The sequence below is a fragment of the Micromys minutus genome (genome assembly GCF_963924665.1).
Source record: "Micromys minutus genome assembly, chromosome: 27".
In the NCBI taxonomy this organism is placed as follows: domain Eukaryota; kingdom Metazoa; phylum Chordata; class Mammalia; order Rodentia; family Muridae; genus Micromys; species Micromys minutus.
The window spans coordinates 14140243-14157953 of NC_137962.1; the positions used below are offsets into that span (position 1 = coordinate 14140243).

Below are 17711 nucleotides of genomic sequence, written 5' to 3' on the forward strand. Positions count from 1 at the left end.
TAAAATAGTTCTCCAGAATTCAGTATGTCATTTATTTCCTTAAGAATTTTTATTTACTCTCCAAGAATCTCATTCCTGTATATAAAGTATATTGCTTTTATTTACCCCTACTACTCCCTCCTGTCCAACTCTACCAAGACCTTTATCATTGCTTTTCTTTTGTTTTTCTCTCTGTGTGTGTTTGTGTGTGTGCATGTGTATACACATGTGTACATATGTGTTGATATTTATATGTGTGTACAGGTGTACATGCATATGTGACTGTGTGTAGATGTGTATGTAAATATGCATGTATGCACATGTGTGTTTGTGTGTGTGTGTGTGTGTGTGTGTGTGTGTGTGTGTGTACATCAGGTGTGTATGTGTGTGATTTGGGTCAAGGTTTATCCATACCTTGCATTAACACCTATCCAGATATCTTTCAGTCTACTGGGGTCATTGATCTCTAGGCTTTTATAAAATTGTAAAACATTGAGTATATCATGTTCTTGCTCTTAAAAGCAGCCAGCATTGTGAATGTGGTGTTATCAGGTAAAAGGCTAGAGAAGGTAGCAAACACCATGGAGTTCAATTAGCATTTCCTATACACACATCAACTAGAGCACAGAAAACCTATGAGGGACACATATCAAAGAACAAAGGGTTGTACTACTCTCAGCAGCCATCAGGAACCAATCGTCCCCCAGCTAGGAGCAGGGCCCATGCCCCTCCCCATTCCACACAGGTACATTGGCTGATGTCATCTTATGAAATTCTTATGCAGGCAGTGTATATCAGCTGTGAGATCATGGATCATAGCCAGAAGAGTTACTGCTTCACACAGATCATTCCCACACTCATTCTGATTATCCCAGATTGTAGATGAGGAAAGAGGCACAGTGACATCAAAAGTTTCCCCCAAGTTTGCACAGCAAAGATCATGGAGGCAAAAACTGAACAGAGACAAAGTGAAAGTAGCAGAGGTTATGAACCAACTGGAATTAACAGACATTTACAGTACATTTCATCCTGAAACAATATATATATATACTTTCTTTTCAGCATGTCATGGTACCTTCTCCAAAACTGACCATAAACTTGGTCACAAAACAGGCCTCAACAGATAAAAGAAGATTGAAATATTCCCACACATCCTATCAGATAACTATGGACTAAGGCTTGTCTTCAATAACTACAAAAACAACAAAAAGGCTATATTCACGTGGAAGCTGAACAATGCTCTCTGTTCAATGATAACATGGCCAAGGAAGAAATAAAGAAATTAAGGATTTTTAAGAATTTAATAAAAATGACAGCACAACATACCCAAACTTATGGGATGCAATGAAAGCAGTACTGAAAGGAAAACTCATAGCTCTGAGTGCCTCCAAAAAGAAGCTGGAGAGAGCATACACTAGCAGCATTACTGCACAGCTGAAAGCTTTAGAACAAAAAGAAGCAGATACAGCCAAGAGAGTTAAACCACAGGAAATAATCGAACTCCAAGCAGAAATCAACCAAGTAGAAACAAAAAGAACCATACAAAGAATCAACAGAACCAAGAACTGATTCTTTGAGAAAATCAACAAGATAGATAAACTCTTAGCCAGACTAACTAGAGAGCATAGAGAAACTATCTAAATCAACAAAATCAGAAATGAAAGAGAAGACATGACAACAGAAACTGAGGAAATTCAAGAAATGACCAGATCCTACTACAAAAGCCTATACTCAACAAAACTGAAAAGTCTGGAGGAAATGGATAAATTTCTAGACAGATACCAGGTACCAAAGTTAAACCAAGATCAGATAAACCATCTAAACAGTCCCATAACACCTAAAGAAATAGAAGCAGTCATCCAAAGCCTCCCAAACAAACAAACAAACAAAGAAAAAAAAACCCAGAACCAGATGGGTTTAGTGGAGAATTAGTGGAAGGGGAAAGAAATAACATCCCAACTGTAAATGCAGAGTATCTAATGAAAAAATTATGACAAAAAAGAAGGAAGTACTGTCAGGAGTAGACATGTCTTTGATTAAAGGATCCTTAATAATGAATTAATATGAAAAAACAAAAAGCTTCTCCAAGGTTGCACAGCAAAGAAATTGTGTCTTGATTTAACAGCAAAGCATTTCAGACTTTGAGCATCATACCTTTCATGGAAGAATGGTCTTCCAAAATCAAGAACACACAATAGAGCCACAACCACCCCAGGGCAATGGAAAAATGAATTATGTTTTTAATCTTAAGTGATCTGTAGTAGCATCAGCCCTTTATGTTTTGTTTGTTTTCTTGCTTTTGGTTTTATTTCCACTTCTTCTTCAAAAGGCTAATAGAAGCTAAAGTAAAAGAAACCTAACAGAACACAGGCAAGGGCTCTTTACACTTACAGAAGGGCACTATCACAGGTAGACACCCCTGGTATAACATGAGGAGATAGTCCTGAGAGAAAAGATAGCTATATTATGGTATGATTAAAATCACCTTTGCCACACACTCACATATGACATTAGGCAAGTCACTAAGTATCTCAGGGCTTCTCTGTGTAGATTCTAAAATGAAGAGACTGACTATATAAATTGACCAACTCAGCACAAAATACTATTCCAAGAGGCACTAGAGAGCACTCTCTGGCTATTGTAAACCCCAGTGAGACCTGCGCTCCACCCAGACTCAAGTGTGTACTTGGAGAGCTGTTTCTAAGTACAAGGCTTAGGACTTTATTCCTGGAAGTCCATAAGATGCTGTAGTCTTAGTCGAAGACTGGGTATGTAGGTTGAAGAGAAGGGCATATAAGTGTTGTAAATGATTCTGGGTGGTGTTGGATGTGTGTCTGCTGTTCAATGGAACAATTTATGCTGCCCACATTTCTATTTACTGTATAACTGTAATGTTGTGCCACCTTCAGAAGCCCAGTAAGGCTTTCGTCTCTGAGAAAAACAATGTTTACACTTGATATGATCATATTATTAGCTTGATGGATATGGTCACATAAAACAGCATTATTGTAGTCCTTCAAGAAATGTCATTAAACAGATGTATCCTAATCTACAAATGATTAATATTAAAACAAAATAAAGTAAGGCTCCTCTTGACACGGTAGATCTAAAACTCAGAACTAGATCTGATTTCAGAGAACATAATTTTCCTCTTTATCCTTCTTGTTGCACTCAAGTGACAGAAAAGAGGGGTGAGGTAGACCTGGAGAAGTGGGTGTGTACAGTATATGGAAGACAAAGAAGAGAGGAGAGTGTAACCTTAATGAGGTGACCCAATAACCTTTGAACTCTAGTGAATATTGGAGAGCAATAATAAAAAACTGACAGCAATGCTCTTCAGCTAACTAGAGTTGTTTTTCATGGATATGGCATGGTGTAATGACATTTAATGAGAAAGGGATGTACACCTTGTGACATATAAATGGGAGCTGAACAGAATCTTCCCTACCACAGCTTTAAGCTGAAAGTAGGGAAGCAATGGCATGCAGAGAGGGGGGTAGTGATTTTATATTTTAGGAAAGTATTCATTCACCAAAATTTGAAACAAGTGATAGAAGCACAATCAGATCTTTCTTTCTTATACAGGACACATCTTTCTTTTGACATTGGCATGAAAGTTTACCCCACCACCACCTAGTAGTGGTATGCTCTTCTGTATTGCAATGTGGACTTTTGCTAAGACTTCCTATTGTATATTTTTACCTGTGTGCCTTCCACTCACCACGAAGGCTCCTATCTTGACCTCTTAAGAAAGCTTCCCTTCCCTGACTTTCAATTGAGTGTAGATCATCTGACCTCTGTTGTCTAAATCCCTGGTACTCACCTTTGTTCACATCATTTTTCCCTTGCTTTCTTGAAAGCTCTGTCCAGACATGGTGCAAAACATGTTTGTCCCTTCCTTCCTGTTTCTGTCCTAAAGTATAACAAAATGTCTAATGCTCAGCTACCTCCTCAGGTCACAGATTAGGAAAAGAGTGATACGATATTAAAAGTCAGTATCTTCTTGCTGTGATATCCTGAGCCAGAATGTGCTGTCCTTTTGGGGAGAACTTGATTACCTGATTGATATCTGCAGATCCCTCTTTTTTTGTGGACTGAGTAGGTGGCTCAGATATAAGCCAAGTTCTGTGGTCAGAATTTGTTCACTTTGATTGTAATATCCATTTCTCTGTTATTGACCCATCATATGAGGTAGAATCTAGATATTATTGTTTTGGAAGTATATTTATGCTTGCATGTCATTCACAGTTTGTCCTACCATAAGTGCCTATAAAACTCCTTGACAAATTTCAATTAATTCATAAACTAGTAACGAATCCGAAGAAAAGGCTCAGTATATACAATTCAATCTAATTATGCCTTACATGCTCACATTGGTGTGTATAAAGTCCACTCATGCAGTAGACATACATTTTTCTAAAAGATTAGCAATGTTTTTGAACAATTCATTTTTTTGCTTCTATGCTTTTTAAAATTCATTTAAATGGATATACATTTTTATTCAATAGAATAAATGTCTTTTTGTCAAGTGGTCCATGTGCAATATTAAATATAACCTAGAGTGTAGGGTTGTGAAAAGGGATTTGTTCCTCTGTTTGTAAAGCCCAGCTCTTCTTGGTTGCCCTCATTTTGGATCTGTATTATGGTTCACAAATGAGACTGTGATGAGAAGGAAATGTCCCCTGTAGGTATTTGCTAGCATTCAATGAGCCAAGAGGGCATTCTTGCTACTGTCTCTAACAATGATAGGACATAAAAAGAAATGCAAACTCCTTCAACATGCTCATGTAGACTTCTATGGCTTAAAGTCCAGCATCTACTCAACATCTTTTACTGTCTCCTTCATGTAAATCAAATGTTTCATGTCTAATTAGTTAGGTACATGTTAGCTAACTGGGGACATGATAAACCAAATTATCACATATTAGAAACAAGAGGCACAGTACACAGAACCAGCAATGAAGACCGCCTAGTTAAATTGATTCCTCTCTTCTCCTGCTCTCCACTAAAGTTATCTCTCTAACCGAAAGCCAGACGGCATCAACACCAAACACTTCCATGCTTCTGGACACTAGAAATGAAAAAGGAAGGAAGTAAAGTGAATGGCACTTTAGATATACCTGCAGTGAATATTAATCCTAAACTGGTCCAGAAGTTGGAGGCAGCCTCCTTTTAAACCACATTAGAGAGGTTTAACTGAGCTTGAATTAAGGCCCTTCAAGTCATTCCCTTGGTGTCTGGATGCTCAGACAGTACTAAAGATGCAGAATTACAGAACTTCAAAGAGATGAAGATGTCTGTTACTATGGTAGAGACAAATAGAGGCTCCTTGCCTCACAGAGAGACTCACTCTTAACAAGTTGAACTCTGTCCTCTACCTGTGTTCTCTGACTCCTGCACATACATTATACATACAGGATTAATAAATAAAAATAAAATGTTAGAAAGAGAGAAGTGGGTGACACTCCTGGAGCGCCAGAGAGGCTTTCGGCTTTTCTTTGATTCCACCAGGGGGTAACTGCACCAGCTGAGTGGCTCTGAGCTTTCTCCACCCCTGCAGTTCAACACTTCCTCCCCTGAGAAACACTTTGCTTTACACACATGCTGAGTATGTCCTCACCAGGGGTTAAGAGGATAAAAGGCTCAAAGCAGCAGGCTCATGATGTCACAGATTAAAGGACAAATAAGGTAAAAAAAAAAAAAAAAAAAAAAAAAAAAAAAAGAAAGAAAGAAAAGTCAGGGGCATTATTATTATTATCCATGTGCATTTGCTGTAAAAAAATAATCTACAAAGCAGATGTGCAAAAAGACTCTAGTGATTGAATTCAGGTCAGTCCTCACAGGGATAATAATGACATTGCATAGAGGGTGACCAAACTTTATTAAAATAATAATTATACCATTTAAGAAAAAAAAATCAGAAATTTTGACATTTACTCCTTATGCCTAACCAAGAGTAATACACTCCCTAAATCAAATTGGTTTAAACCAAATCGAGGAAATGTATTTTAAAAATAAACAAATTCATAGACCCGACTAGAATGAAGTATTGAGGTCTTCACTTCTGCACAGCGTCTGAGCATGTGCAGGGACCACCGAGCTTCTGCAGTGCCCTACTGCAAGAAGCCCTGGGAACTTTACTCTAGTGTGCCCCCACTATGCTTCTGGCACTACCCCTTTTTCCAAATAGACATGGGTGTTCAATGTTTTTCTCAAACCTAAATTATCCTCACACCCCCTCAAAAGTGTCAGACAGAATGAAAAGAATCCCAACACAAATTAATAAAGGAAGTTAAAACAAGATTGTTTCAGGCAGAACCAGACAAATCAATTAGATGATCTTTGGCAAGCCAAGATAATTGTATTTCAAAGTCTATTAAAGCACATCAGGGTTAGTTACCTAATTTCACAGGAACTGGCTGTCACTGGGCATTAGGCAGCAATGGGAAACATCTGGCAGAAACACAAGATGGCATTCTCTTCCTAAGACCACTAGACCTATAAACTCAGCATTTGAGCTCAGCATAAAAGTGGCAGTTGAATTGTTCAAAGGGGATTTCTATCCTAACAGGGCTATGAGCAATTGAACATCTATGCCTGATCTGACAAAACTGATTGTACATCCTTTGTGTGAAGTTATTCATCTAAAACCTCTGAAGAGACATCTTTAAAACAAGATAAAGGAACGGGGTGGGGGAAAGACATGGGATGAATCTGAACATCAAATGGTGAAAAACATCACTCAGAAGGAAAACCAGACTGGCTTAAAACCTTTGAGAAATAAGGCTTAGTTGAAATTTCTTTTAAATAACAAATGTTAGTTCCATCTCCATGGTCAATATTTAAAATGAGTGTTTGCATTTGTTGCAACTGTTACCTGCAAGTTTATCTTGCATTAGGGAAACTAAATAAGGAGACTTTTCACTAATTACTACTAGTTTTGAAAATGTTTTTGTTAGAATAAAGTTGGCACAAAAGTGACCATGTGGAAGACCAGAAAATATCTATCATGTATATCTGTGTTTCTATAGAAACTCTGAATATTTGTTTCATAAGCATTTTCTTCACCTTTTTGTTTAAGTGTGCCCTAAAATGCTGAGCACTCATTCAACAAGTGTACCAAAGCTTAAGTGTTATGATCTGTTTTAAAATTAAGTTTCTTGAAACATTAAAATAAAAAAATAGTGAATGTTTTTGCTCTCTTTCATGTACAAATGGGCTAAAAATGCACATAAAGGATAGACAGATATGAACAGGAGGGGTCTTGTAATTAACCATTCCTCTATTATAATCTATATAAATTATTTCCTTAGGAGAACATTGCAGCTCTAGAAAATGAGAGCTTGCCTCCTGCCTTCTTGTGCCCAGCATCATTCTGAAAGCAAGCTGAAGGGTCTCTGCAGTTTCTCCAGCTAAATGATGTGCAAAGACATTTGGAAGATGAAACCTCAGTCTATAGGTCAAAGAGGATAGCAAAAAAAGCAAGTAGACTCTTCGTACAAATCCAATCAATCATCTGAAGATTTATCTGGGGAACTTTAAAAACTGCAAACTGTTCAGTGCTACTGTGGAAATATTGGGTTGAGTTAGCGTAGGGAGGGTGTAGTTTACACTCTCTAGGCATCTCTAGTCCTGGGTCAATATCCAGGGATAAGATTTCCATAAATAGACCATTCACAGTGCTCCTACTTATTCCAAGCATAAAACTTCAGAGAACAGGTTAAATTGTGGTTTTCTGTGATTCAGGCTCAGAAGGTCTAATAAAGCACATATGAATTACATTTTAACACATATGGTATGTAATCACTGATAAGTGGATACTGGTCCCAAAAAGCTCAGAATACCTAAAAAACAATTCACAGACATTATGAAGCTCAAAAAGAAGGAAGGCTAAAATGGAGATGCCTCAGTCCTTCTTAGAAGAGAGAACAAAACACTCATGGGAGGAAATGAATGATCAGATAGAGGAACAGGTATTGAAGAAAAGATCATTCAGAAACTGCCTTACCTGGGTATTCACCCCATTTGTAGCCACCAAATCCAAGCACTAATGCTGATGCCAAGAAATACTTACTGGCAAGAACCAGATAGAGATGACTCCTTAGGGACAATGTTAGAGCCATATAGATACAGCTGAGCATGCCTGCAGCTAACCATCAGACTGAACACAGGGACTCCAATGAAGGTGCAAAACAAAGAACTGAAGGGGCTGAAAGTGGTTGCAACCTCATGGGAAGAACAACATTATCAACCAACCAAACCCTCCAAATCTCCCAAAGACTAAAACACCAAACTTTGAGCACATATTGAGAGACCTATTGGTCCAGTTGCACATGTAGCTGAAAATATCAGTGTCTGGCATCAATATGAAAAAAGGCCTTTGGTTCAGAGAGAGCATGTTTTTCCAATCTAGAGGAATGCCAAGGCAATAGGGTGGAGAGGGTGATTAGCAGGGAGTTCACCTTCTTGATGGCAAATAGACAGGGAAGGGAGATGGAAGTGGGAGAAGGAATAACATCTCAAATGTAAATACAGAGAAGAAGGAGGAAAAGTAAGAAGAAGAAGAAGAAAAAGAAGAAGGAGGAGGAGGAGGAGGAGGAGGAGGGGGAGGAGGAGAAGAAGGAGAAGAAGAAGAAGAAGAAGAAGAAGAAGAAGAAGAAGAAGAAGAAGAAGAAGAAGAAGAAGAAGAAGAAGAAGAAGAAGAAGAAGAAGAAGAAGAAGAAGAAGAAGAAGAAGAAGAAGAAGAAGAAGAAGAAGAAGAAGAAGAAGAAGAAGAAGAAGAAGAAGAAGAAGAAGAAGAAGAAGAAGAAGAAGAAGAAGAAGAAGAAGAAGAAGAAGAATAATTCAGGGGTTGGTGGCAGGGCTGCCAACAAGTCACACTTTGGGCACCAGTCATTCAAACAACATGAGAGGAATGTGATTTGTCCTCCTTGTATTAGTGCTATTTAATGAAGATTCAGAAGGCTCCATCTGTAATTGAAGGAGAAAAAAAAGCAGCCATAGGAAGTTAAAACCCATTAAGCATAAGCCAGAACTTCACTCCTACTGTGCACCAGGCATTACTGGAAACTGAGATACTTAAGGATGGCAAAGAAGACACTCACTCTTTAAAACTTTACATTTCTCAAAGAGCAGCTCTTTATGCCCCATAATATTACCTGTACCCTATAGCCTAAGTTGAAGAAGAGGAAGAGGAAGAGGATGAAGATGCGGAGGAAGAGAAGGAGGAAGAGGAGGTGGAGACTCCTTTCATCTCCATAGCACCCATTCTCAGTTTTTCTTTCCTAAGTTGTCATCATTTCTCTTGGGCTGGCTCATTTTCCTGACATCAGAGCCACTCTGCTCTTGCCTTGTTGGACCCTCTTAGATACTAACCCCAGTCATGCTTCAAGTCTGATATAATATTACTTCATGATAGCTTCTCTCACTCTTGCCTACAGATTGGATTATCACTTCTGCACTCCTTCCTAGTACCCTACCTGTCTGTTTTGGTGATAATTTATCACTTATCATGTATGTATTTCTCTCTTTCTTAAGATGGTAAGAATCCTAAAGTCAATCATACAGTTTTTTTTATTATAATGTTTCCACATATGTCATAATAAATATAACAATGACTGTCTGAATCTAGGTCCTCAAAAAATATCTTATGAATGAATTAAGGGGTAAGAATGTAGGGATGATAATATGTTATTAAAACATAACTAAATACTGTAGTGTAGTATTGATCTACCAAAATGGTTTGAGAAATTGAGGCCCCCACCAAATTCAAGTCTGGTCCTGAAAATAGAGCCAAAACTCATAAGTAAAAGATCATGCTGGCAAGCTGCCTTATAAATATTTATATTCAAACCAATAGATTTATTTTTCTAATGTTGGTCAGAAATGCTTTTTATCATAGTGGGTAGGGCTTAATGTATAGAGGCACAGTTGTTCAAATTTCTGAGAATAAACAACTATGAGTGCCCAACAATAATAGATGGGACATCAGTATCAGCCTTCTGCCAGCACTAAACGAAACATTTAGGAAAAGATAAGGGAAGAATATAAGGGCTGACTTACTATAGGAAGCACTGTGAAATGCTATATTCTGGAAATGATATAAAATGGCAATTGCTTATAGGAATTCAAAGCAGCTATGTTATCTGCACAAGATCTTCTGAAGATCAAGCCAGTTAAAATTCGGCATTTAGGGGCAGGAATGTCTTGATTCCTCACTGCCTGCTGAAAAGCTATTGTTAACTGATGGCTCCTGTTGAGAGCACATCATTCTTTGATTGGGCAGTTGGTTTTTCATACTCCCAAAAATAACTCCACACTCATGTTATTGGGAGCAACTCAAGTGGGACTTGGTGGGTTAAAAACAGATATCCAACATATATATATATACATATACATATACATATATATATATATATACATATATAGATATAGATATAGATAGATAGATAGATAGATGATAGATAGATAGATGATAGATAGATAGATAGATAGATAGATAGATAGATAGATAGATAAGAAAGACATAAAGTTTCAACAAAAATTTGGCAAGGTCCATGGGTTGTTTGAAGGGGAATAAAGTCTGAATCCATAGGATCAAGATACATTGTATTCATATATGAAAATTTCAAAGACTAAAAAATGAAAAGGAACCATTTATATATTATTAGTTAAAACACCAGCTTTAAGAGAAAATTATAATCTTTATCAGACATTCAAAATAGTGTGAGGAAAATGTTTGAGCTAGAACTTGTCCAGGGTAGAATTTTTAAGGCAGTACTAGGCACCAGAGTAACAAAGACACTGTAAGAACCGAGATATTTAAGATCCAATTATGCAAGATTTGACAACTAGAGCATAAAAGGAAAAGGAACAGAGACTTCTCAACAGAAAGCAAAGTGGTTATGATAACCCTGTGGTTTCTTAATTCCTGAATGTTTTTAGAAAGAGCCTGAAAACAAATGTGTCAACCACATCTTAGAGACACTGGCTGCCATGTTGGCTCATTGCATGTTTTATTTGTTTGTTTGTCTTGCTGTAATTTTTAGCTTACCATACTCAGAAGGTTAGCTATTACAGATTTTAAGACATTGGCTCCATATAATCTAATCTATATTGATCATTTTTGCTTTTGATTAGCACAGTTATAGGTTTTATTATGAAATTTTCATGTGCTCATATACTCATATCAATATACTTTGTTCTTATCCAGCTTCTACTTCCCTCCCCCACCACCTCCCTATTCCTCCCTGACATAACCTTCCTCCCCAGAGATGGTCCTTTTGCTGCTTTATTTCTCATGTGTTTCATTATCATCTGTTTATCCCTTTCAACTCTAACTCTTTCTCTTATAGGCTTTGTTTTTGATGTGCAGTAATGTCTTGTCTACATGAATGTCTATTAACTGCAAGTGAGTCTAGTACCCACTAAGTGCATTGGCATACATTTGATCGCCTGAATCTGGTCTTACAGACACTTGTACAGCCACCATGCTGTTACTAGAAATCAAAATGGAATCACCATGGAGCCATCTCTCCAGTCCCCTCCATGTGATTTTTTATGTGTTTTTATTCTTTGAAAATTCATACATTTAAAAAACATATGTTGATCATTTTCATACCCTTCCTCCTCTTCTTTTTAATTTTCTTTTCACTCTTAACAAACCTGTTCACATCAGCAAGTCCTTTTTCTGTTTCATGTGTTTTTATCTGCCTTGTTTTATTTGCCTAACAAGGCAGAGGCATCCAAAACCCTCTCTGCTCATAGGTGGCAGAACATGACTTCAAATCCATCTCTAGCTTCCAAGTACCAGTCCCAGTAGATTGTGTCTGCCTTCTGTTACATGAGTCTTAGTGCTGAATGTAGGTATGACATTTTGTGGTATTTATTGACTGTGGTGAAGGTGAAGACATGTTCCCCTTTGAGAACTTGCCTCAGTCAATATAGACTTTGAATAAATGCAAGTTGACTGTTTGCTCAAAGCAAACATCATCAGAAGACATCCTGCCTCCTGAAACTGGAAAAGCCAGGAATGTGCTAAAAAGCAAGTAACTGTTAGTAGGGGCAATCCTCAAGCAACATTCTGCATTTCTATGTTTTCTCCGCCATCTTCCAGCTTTTACACTGTCTCTGCCTCTATTCCTTGAGAGTCCTTGAGTCTTGGGAGAGGAGAATTGATATAGATGTCTCATACATAGCTGAGCACTCACTGTTACTTATTTTTGTACCTCAAACAGTAATGAGTATTTGTATTAACCACTACCTGCTTAAAAAAATCTCTGATCAAAGTTGGGAGCTGCATGATTCTATGGATATAAATGTAAGCCTTTAGAAGGCAGCTTGACAATGTGATAATATATTAAAAGAACAATAAGCCCTCCCTGATCACTTCCCTATCATCTCCCACTTGTCACTTTCAACAATTTTTACAGTACAGGGTGATCCCTTCCTCCCGTGGAACAGCCTGAAATCCAATCAAGAAAGTTATTGGTTCCTCCCATACAGTCTTGTCATGATCACATCATTTGGGACACTTTCCCAGGATAACTGGTATAATAACATGCAGAGCCCCACTTGGGTTAAGACCATGAATGCTTTTTCTTATCTAGCAACCTAGATAGCATCTTCCAGCACGATGAAAAGTAACCAGTGAGAAGAATTTCCTAGTCAGTTCAAGAGAGAGCAGTCTGTGTGCTGTAACCAAAGCATGTGGTATATTTAGAAGCAGGACTTTACCAATTCATTACGATAGGACTAGAATCCCAAAAGCCTATGTTGCTCATTTCCTCATTTGTCTACTTTTAAATAGGAATGTTTGCTGTGCTTCCCCTTTAATTCCATCTATTTCACAAATCTGAAACTGTCAGGCTGACACAACTGGAGAATGCTTTCTTCTGAATCTCAGGAATGCTTTACAACAAGACTTCTTAACAAGAAAAAGGAATTATTAAAACTTTGGGACTTTAGTGGTATAGTGATTGCACACACACACACACACACACACACACACACACACACACACACACACTTCGCCTTTTATGGTCTGAAGAGGATTTAGATCTAGTATAGCTACTTAATAACTACATGTTAATTCTTGGGTATTTGTCATGGAGATATGGTTGCAACATAAAAACTCTTTGGCAATCTTTAGATTATTGGAAGCATAATTGAGGAGATTCTTAAAACTGTCTATCTGATCTGCTCTCCATCACTCTTTCTTCATTTCTCCCTCTCCCTTTTTTCCCTCTTTCTCCATCACCCTTTCCCCTCTATATCTATCTGTCTGTCTGTCTGTCTGTCTATCTGTTTGTCTGTCTGTCTGTCTATCTATCTACTTATCTATGTATCTATGTATCTAATCTCTATCCTTATTCTATATTTGTTCCTCTTTCTTTTCCATCTGAGAATGTATTATTTTGCTCCACACATACTTTTGTGATGTGCCACTTTGTCCTAGATCCAAGATATTGGAGCTCACATATTTTGGGCTGAATCTTCCAAACAGGTTAACCAATATTGACCTTTTCTAAGAATTTTGTAAGTTGCTTAAGAGATGGGGCTCTATCTGGCAGTCCTTCCTAGTGACCATATGTGGAGTGTTTTCTGATTCATTTACTCATCAATCTTCGCATTCCACTAGTCCACCACATTTGGGAAATAGTTTTTTTCTCCTCGCTGACAGCAAAAATCCATTAACTTTTTTTTTTTGGTCAGAGGGTACACAAAGGAATCATCTTGCCCACTAGGTTTGAGAAGCAGCATTCAACTTTCATAAGTTACTGGAATTGTGGCTCCTTTGAGAATCATATTGAAAGCATCTTCAACTATTGAGCCTCTAGGGATTGTGCACATCAGAAGCTCTCTTGACAAATGCAGAATTCTGGTTGGCATCCTCCACAATCCATCTGTAACTTACTGAGGGCAAATTCAGGGGCTTTGGGATTATTATTTTAGAGTGCTACTGCTGATACAAAGGTACAGATTCTAAAACTCATTTTTGTAAGAAGTATAATTCCTTTCCTTAAAAATTTACTGAACTTGCCTATGGATATAGTTACTATGAATTCTGCCCTTATAGTTTTAATCATCAGCTCCTGACACTATCCATAGATGAAGACTTCGGCTAAATGTTAACCAAAATATTTTTGCAGTAAGAGGTGGAAGCTTTATGTTCAGTTCTGGTAGGTAACTAAGAACACAGCAATGGCCTACATGGTTTGGGAGCCTCTGTCTTCCCTAAGACCCACAACTCAGAGATGTATCCCATACTTGGCACTAGAATTTTTATTTTGGAAGGTATGGCTTCTGGGAGCCACTTATCCATCACTTCAGAATATTTCGTCTCATACTCTGTTGCTACTTAAATAAGAGACTGATGACAGGTGAAAAAACTGAGATTAACTGACTAGTCGGTGACCTATATGGGACATCTATATCACACCACCCAAGACTGAGACAACACTGTTGAAGAAACTGCAGAAAAAAAACTTTAAGATACAAAGAATAGGTATAAATATTGTGAAATTTTGCCTCACCATGAATGTGGGGCTGGAGCTTCCGGGGCCCTATGTCTCACTGAAACTGACAGAAAAGGCGGATTACTTTTCTTCATTGGTGTAGGCACTGGTTAATTGCTCACCTCCCAGTAAATATGCCTCACCAGTGCTTATAAAAGCAACCCTAATTAAACTTCATGTTTGTAATGGCTATTCTTGGTTATTACCCTAACTGACCTAGAATTAACTAAAATCCATGCTTCTGGAAAAAACTGTGAAAGATTTTTTTTCTTGATTGGATCATTTGGAAAGATTCATCCAAATCTGGCACCTATATGGAGAGCAGGCCTTGCCTGAATGTTCTCACTCTAATTGGCCAGTTCATTTCTTCCCTAATATTAGACACTACTGCTTCAGGATTCAAGAATATACTGAAGATCAGCTAGGACAGTCAGCCTGCTAGACTGAACATCTATTGGATCTTAGAAAATTGCTCCAAGACACAATCATTGTTGGAATAGTTGGACCACAGGCTATAAGCTACTCTGATAATTTTATAGATTGGCTCAGATAAATATAATTATATTTATAATATAACTATATAGATTAATTATAGATAATATAATTATAAATATATAAATAATATGATTCTATTATATAAATAATATAATTATGTATATTAATTATATAAGATAATTATATAGATTGGTTCAAATAAATATAATTATATAGATAATTATATACAGATTGGCTCAGATAGATACATAAAAGTGACAGATATGTGAAAGACAGATGTAAATATCTCTATCAATCCTATTTCTCTAGAAAATGCCAGGGAATACAGAATGTCATTCAAAGAATGAAGACACAAAATTAACAAGTCAATATTTTGTGAGAATAAAACCGTTCATCAAGACTGAGAAAGAGAAATGGGTGGTATATGCAAGCAAAACCCATTATACATCCATAAAAAAGTTCAAAGGATACATTTCTATTAACAGAATTGAAAGTCTGTAAAAGTAAATGCTCTTCTTGGGCATTAGTGATCTCTATGTTTTAATAATTTGTATATCAATAAGTAAGCATATCTTTGACCAAGCATGTGTGTGTATGTGTGTGTATTGTGTAAATCTTACATAAGTATTACTATACAACATAGATGATGAACCAGAATGTAGAAAAAAATATTTAAATATAAAATGAGGTTGCCATAGCCGACCATTTAAAATAGATAATTGTTTTATTCTAATATTAATTTTTTTCTTACTGATCATGTAAGTTCCGTCCCCTACAGGTTTTGGTTCTAATTTAGCCTCATTTTATGCTACCCTTTATTGATGAGTTGGGCTACACAATGCCTCCCAAACATTCAAATATAAAAGGAACATTCCAAACAAGCTAAAACAGTTATGATTTTTCACATTGACTTTCAACCCTTTTTACAACTTCACAAAGATCTGTTCATACTTGAGACGCGTTATTTTACAAGGTTTTGTTAACATTGACTATTTTATATAAAACTCTCAAATACCTCAGCCAAATTTACTGTTAGGATGGGCTGTGTGATGAATATTCTTCATGGGTCTATATATCAAATCATATTTATAATAAACTCATCTCAGCTTATTTACTTATGGACCTGATTAAACTGTCATTTTAAATTCCACTGCATACATCAAATAACTTTCAGTACAAGGAGGGTAAGTAATGTGCAGGCGCTTCTAGGAGGAGCTATTATTCAACTATCATCCTACATTCATAATTCTAGAGTTCTGTAAGAGTTTAGGTAGTTAAAGCCTAAACGATGATTATGGCTGTATCCAAGCATAATCTGGAGTGTCATGTGCCATGAGCCTTGCTATTCTGTAGAGCCTCCTTGTTCCTGACATCTGAACTGCTGAACAAAACTCGGGACTGTTAGATATAGGAACAAAGCAAGTGCTTCATAGTTCAACTAAATCTTACTTATTAGAGTGTTTTAATTTATTTATATCCCTTAGCTAAAATCACTGTAACTTGAACATGTAATATCATTTTTCTTGTGCACTTTGGAAAGGATGTAGACCACTTAGACAACAGGCTTAATTAATAAAAAAGAATTCAGGATTGGGAGTCTTAAGTTCCCCAATCCACTTGGCAAAGCTGACTATGATATTTCTACTCTCAGCTCCAAAGAGGCCTATTATTTATCTTTATACAATTAATTTAATCTAATGCAATATCCTCCCACCGCACTTATGACTATGGTTAAAAAAGATATATTACATGCACACACACAAATATATATAATATATGTGTACATATATACATATATGTGTGTGTACATTGTCTTCAATCATTTTTGATGGACATATAGCTTATTAAAAACAATGAGTAATACCATTATCAGCAACATACTGATTAAGTTTTTTGTAAGAGTGAAAATTATGGTTGTATAGAAAGAGGAAAAAGCATTAGCTTAGTGAGGATTACTATTGCTATGGCAAAACACCATGACCAAAAACAACTGGCATAGAAGATTATTTGGGTTACTCTTCCACATCACAATTCATAGTAAACGGAAGTTAGGGCAGAAATTAGACATGGCAGGAACCCGGAAACAGGAACTGAGAACATTTGCATACACCTTAAATCCCCAAACTCACTTCCTTTAAAATGCAAGGAAAAGATGGACAGAGAAGAGCAAATGCAGAAGAAAATGTGGAAGCGATTAAGTAAATTAGCTCTTAATCAATGCATATTTTACTCTCAGATGAATTAACCGTTTATATTGTCCATTGGACAGAAAAATAATGAAATGTCTTCATTAATCCAAAATGTTTTATTACCTGACCACACACACACACATTTTCATTCACAATGTGGGTTATACTCACCCTCTCTGAAAGAGATCCACATTATAAAATTTATGTAGCTCCACAGAAAACTCAACTGTTCCTTGTACTTCAGACATGATCTTTTTGGGTCATTACCTGAAAAACAAAGAAGTAAGTTAATTGCTTAAGATGACTTTTGCAAAACATATACAGCCTGATTTCAATAGCGAGCAAATCAGGAATGCTTAGATAGACAAGACCATGTTGCTGACAGAACAAAGAAGAGAGAAAGAAAGACAGATGAACAGACACAGTGGTTAGTACCTGTTATGGCTGGAATTAAGTCCTGATCTGTGGTCCTTTCATCTACCTGTGCATGGAGGCCATATACCCCCAATTACTATCAGGAGCTTACTTGCTT

At 36.9% G+C, this 17711-nt stretch overlaps 1 protein-coding gene across 1 annotated transcript in view; it reads right to left on the reverse strand.

Moving 5' to 3' along the window:
• Window positions 1-17427, reverse strand: part of FAM135B (family with sequence similarity 135 member B) — a gene marked incomplete at both ends in the record, with an annotated part of 152615 nt that extends 135188 nt beyond the window's left edge. Inside the window, one exon of the mRNA XM_080939778.1 lies at window positions 17351-17427. Coding sequence (XP_080795904.1) covers window positions 17351-17427 — 77 coding nt within the window. The remainder of the gene's footprint in view (window positions 1-17350) is intronic.
• Window positions 17428-17711: the final 284 nt, after the last annotated feature.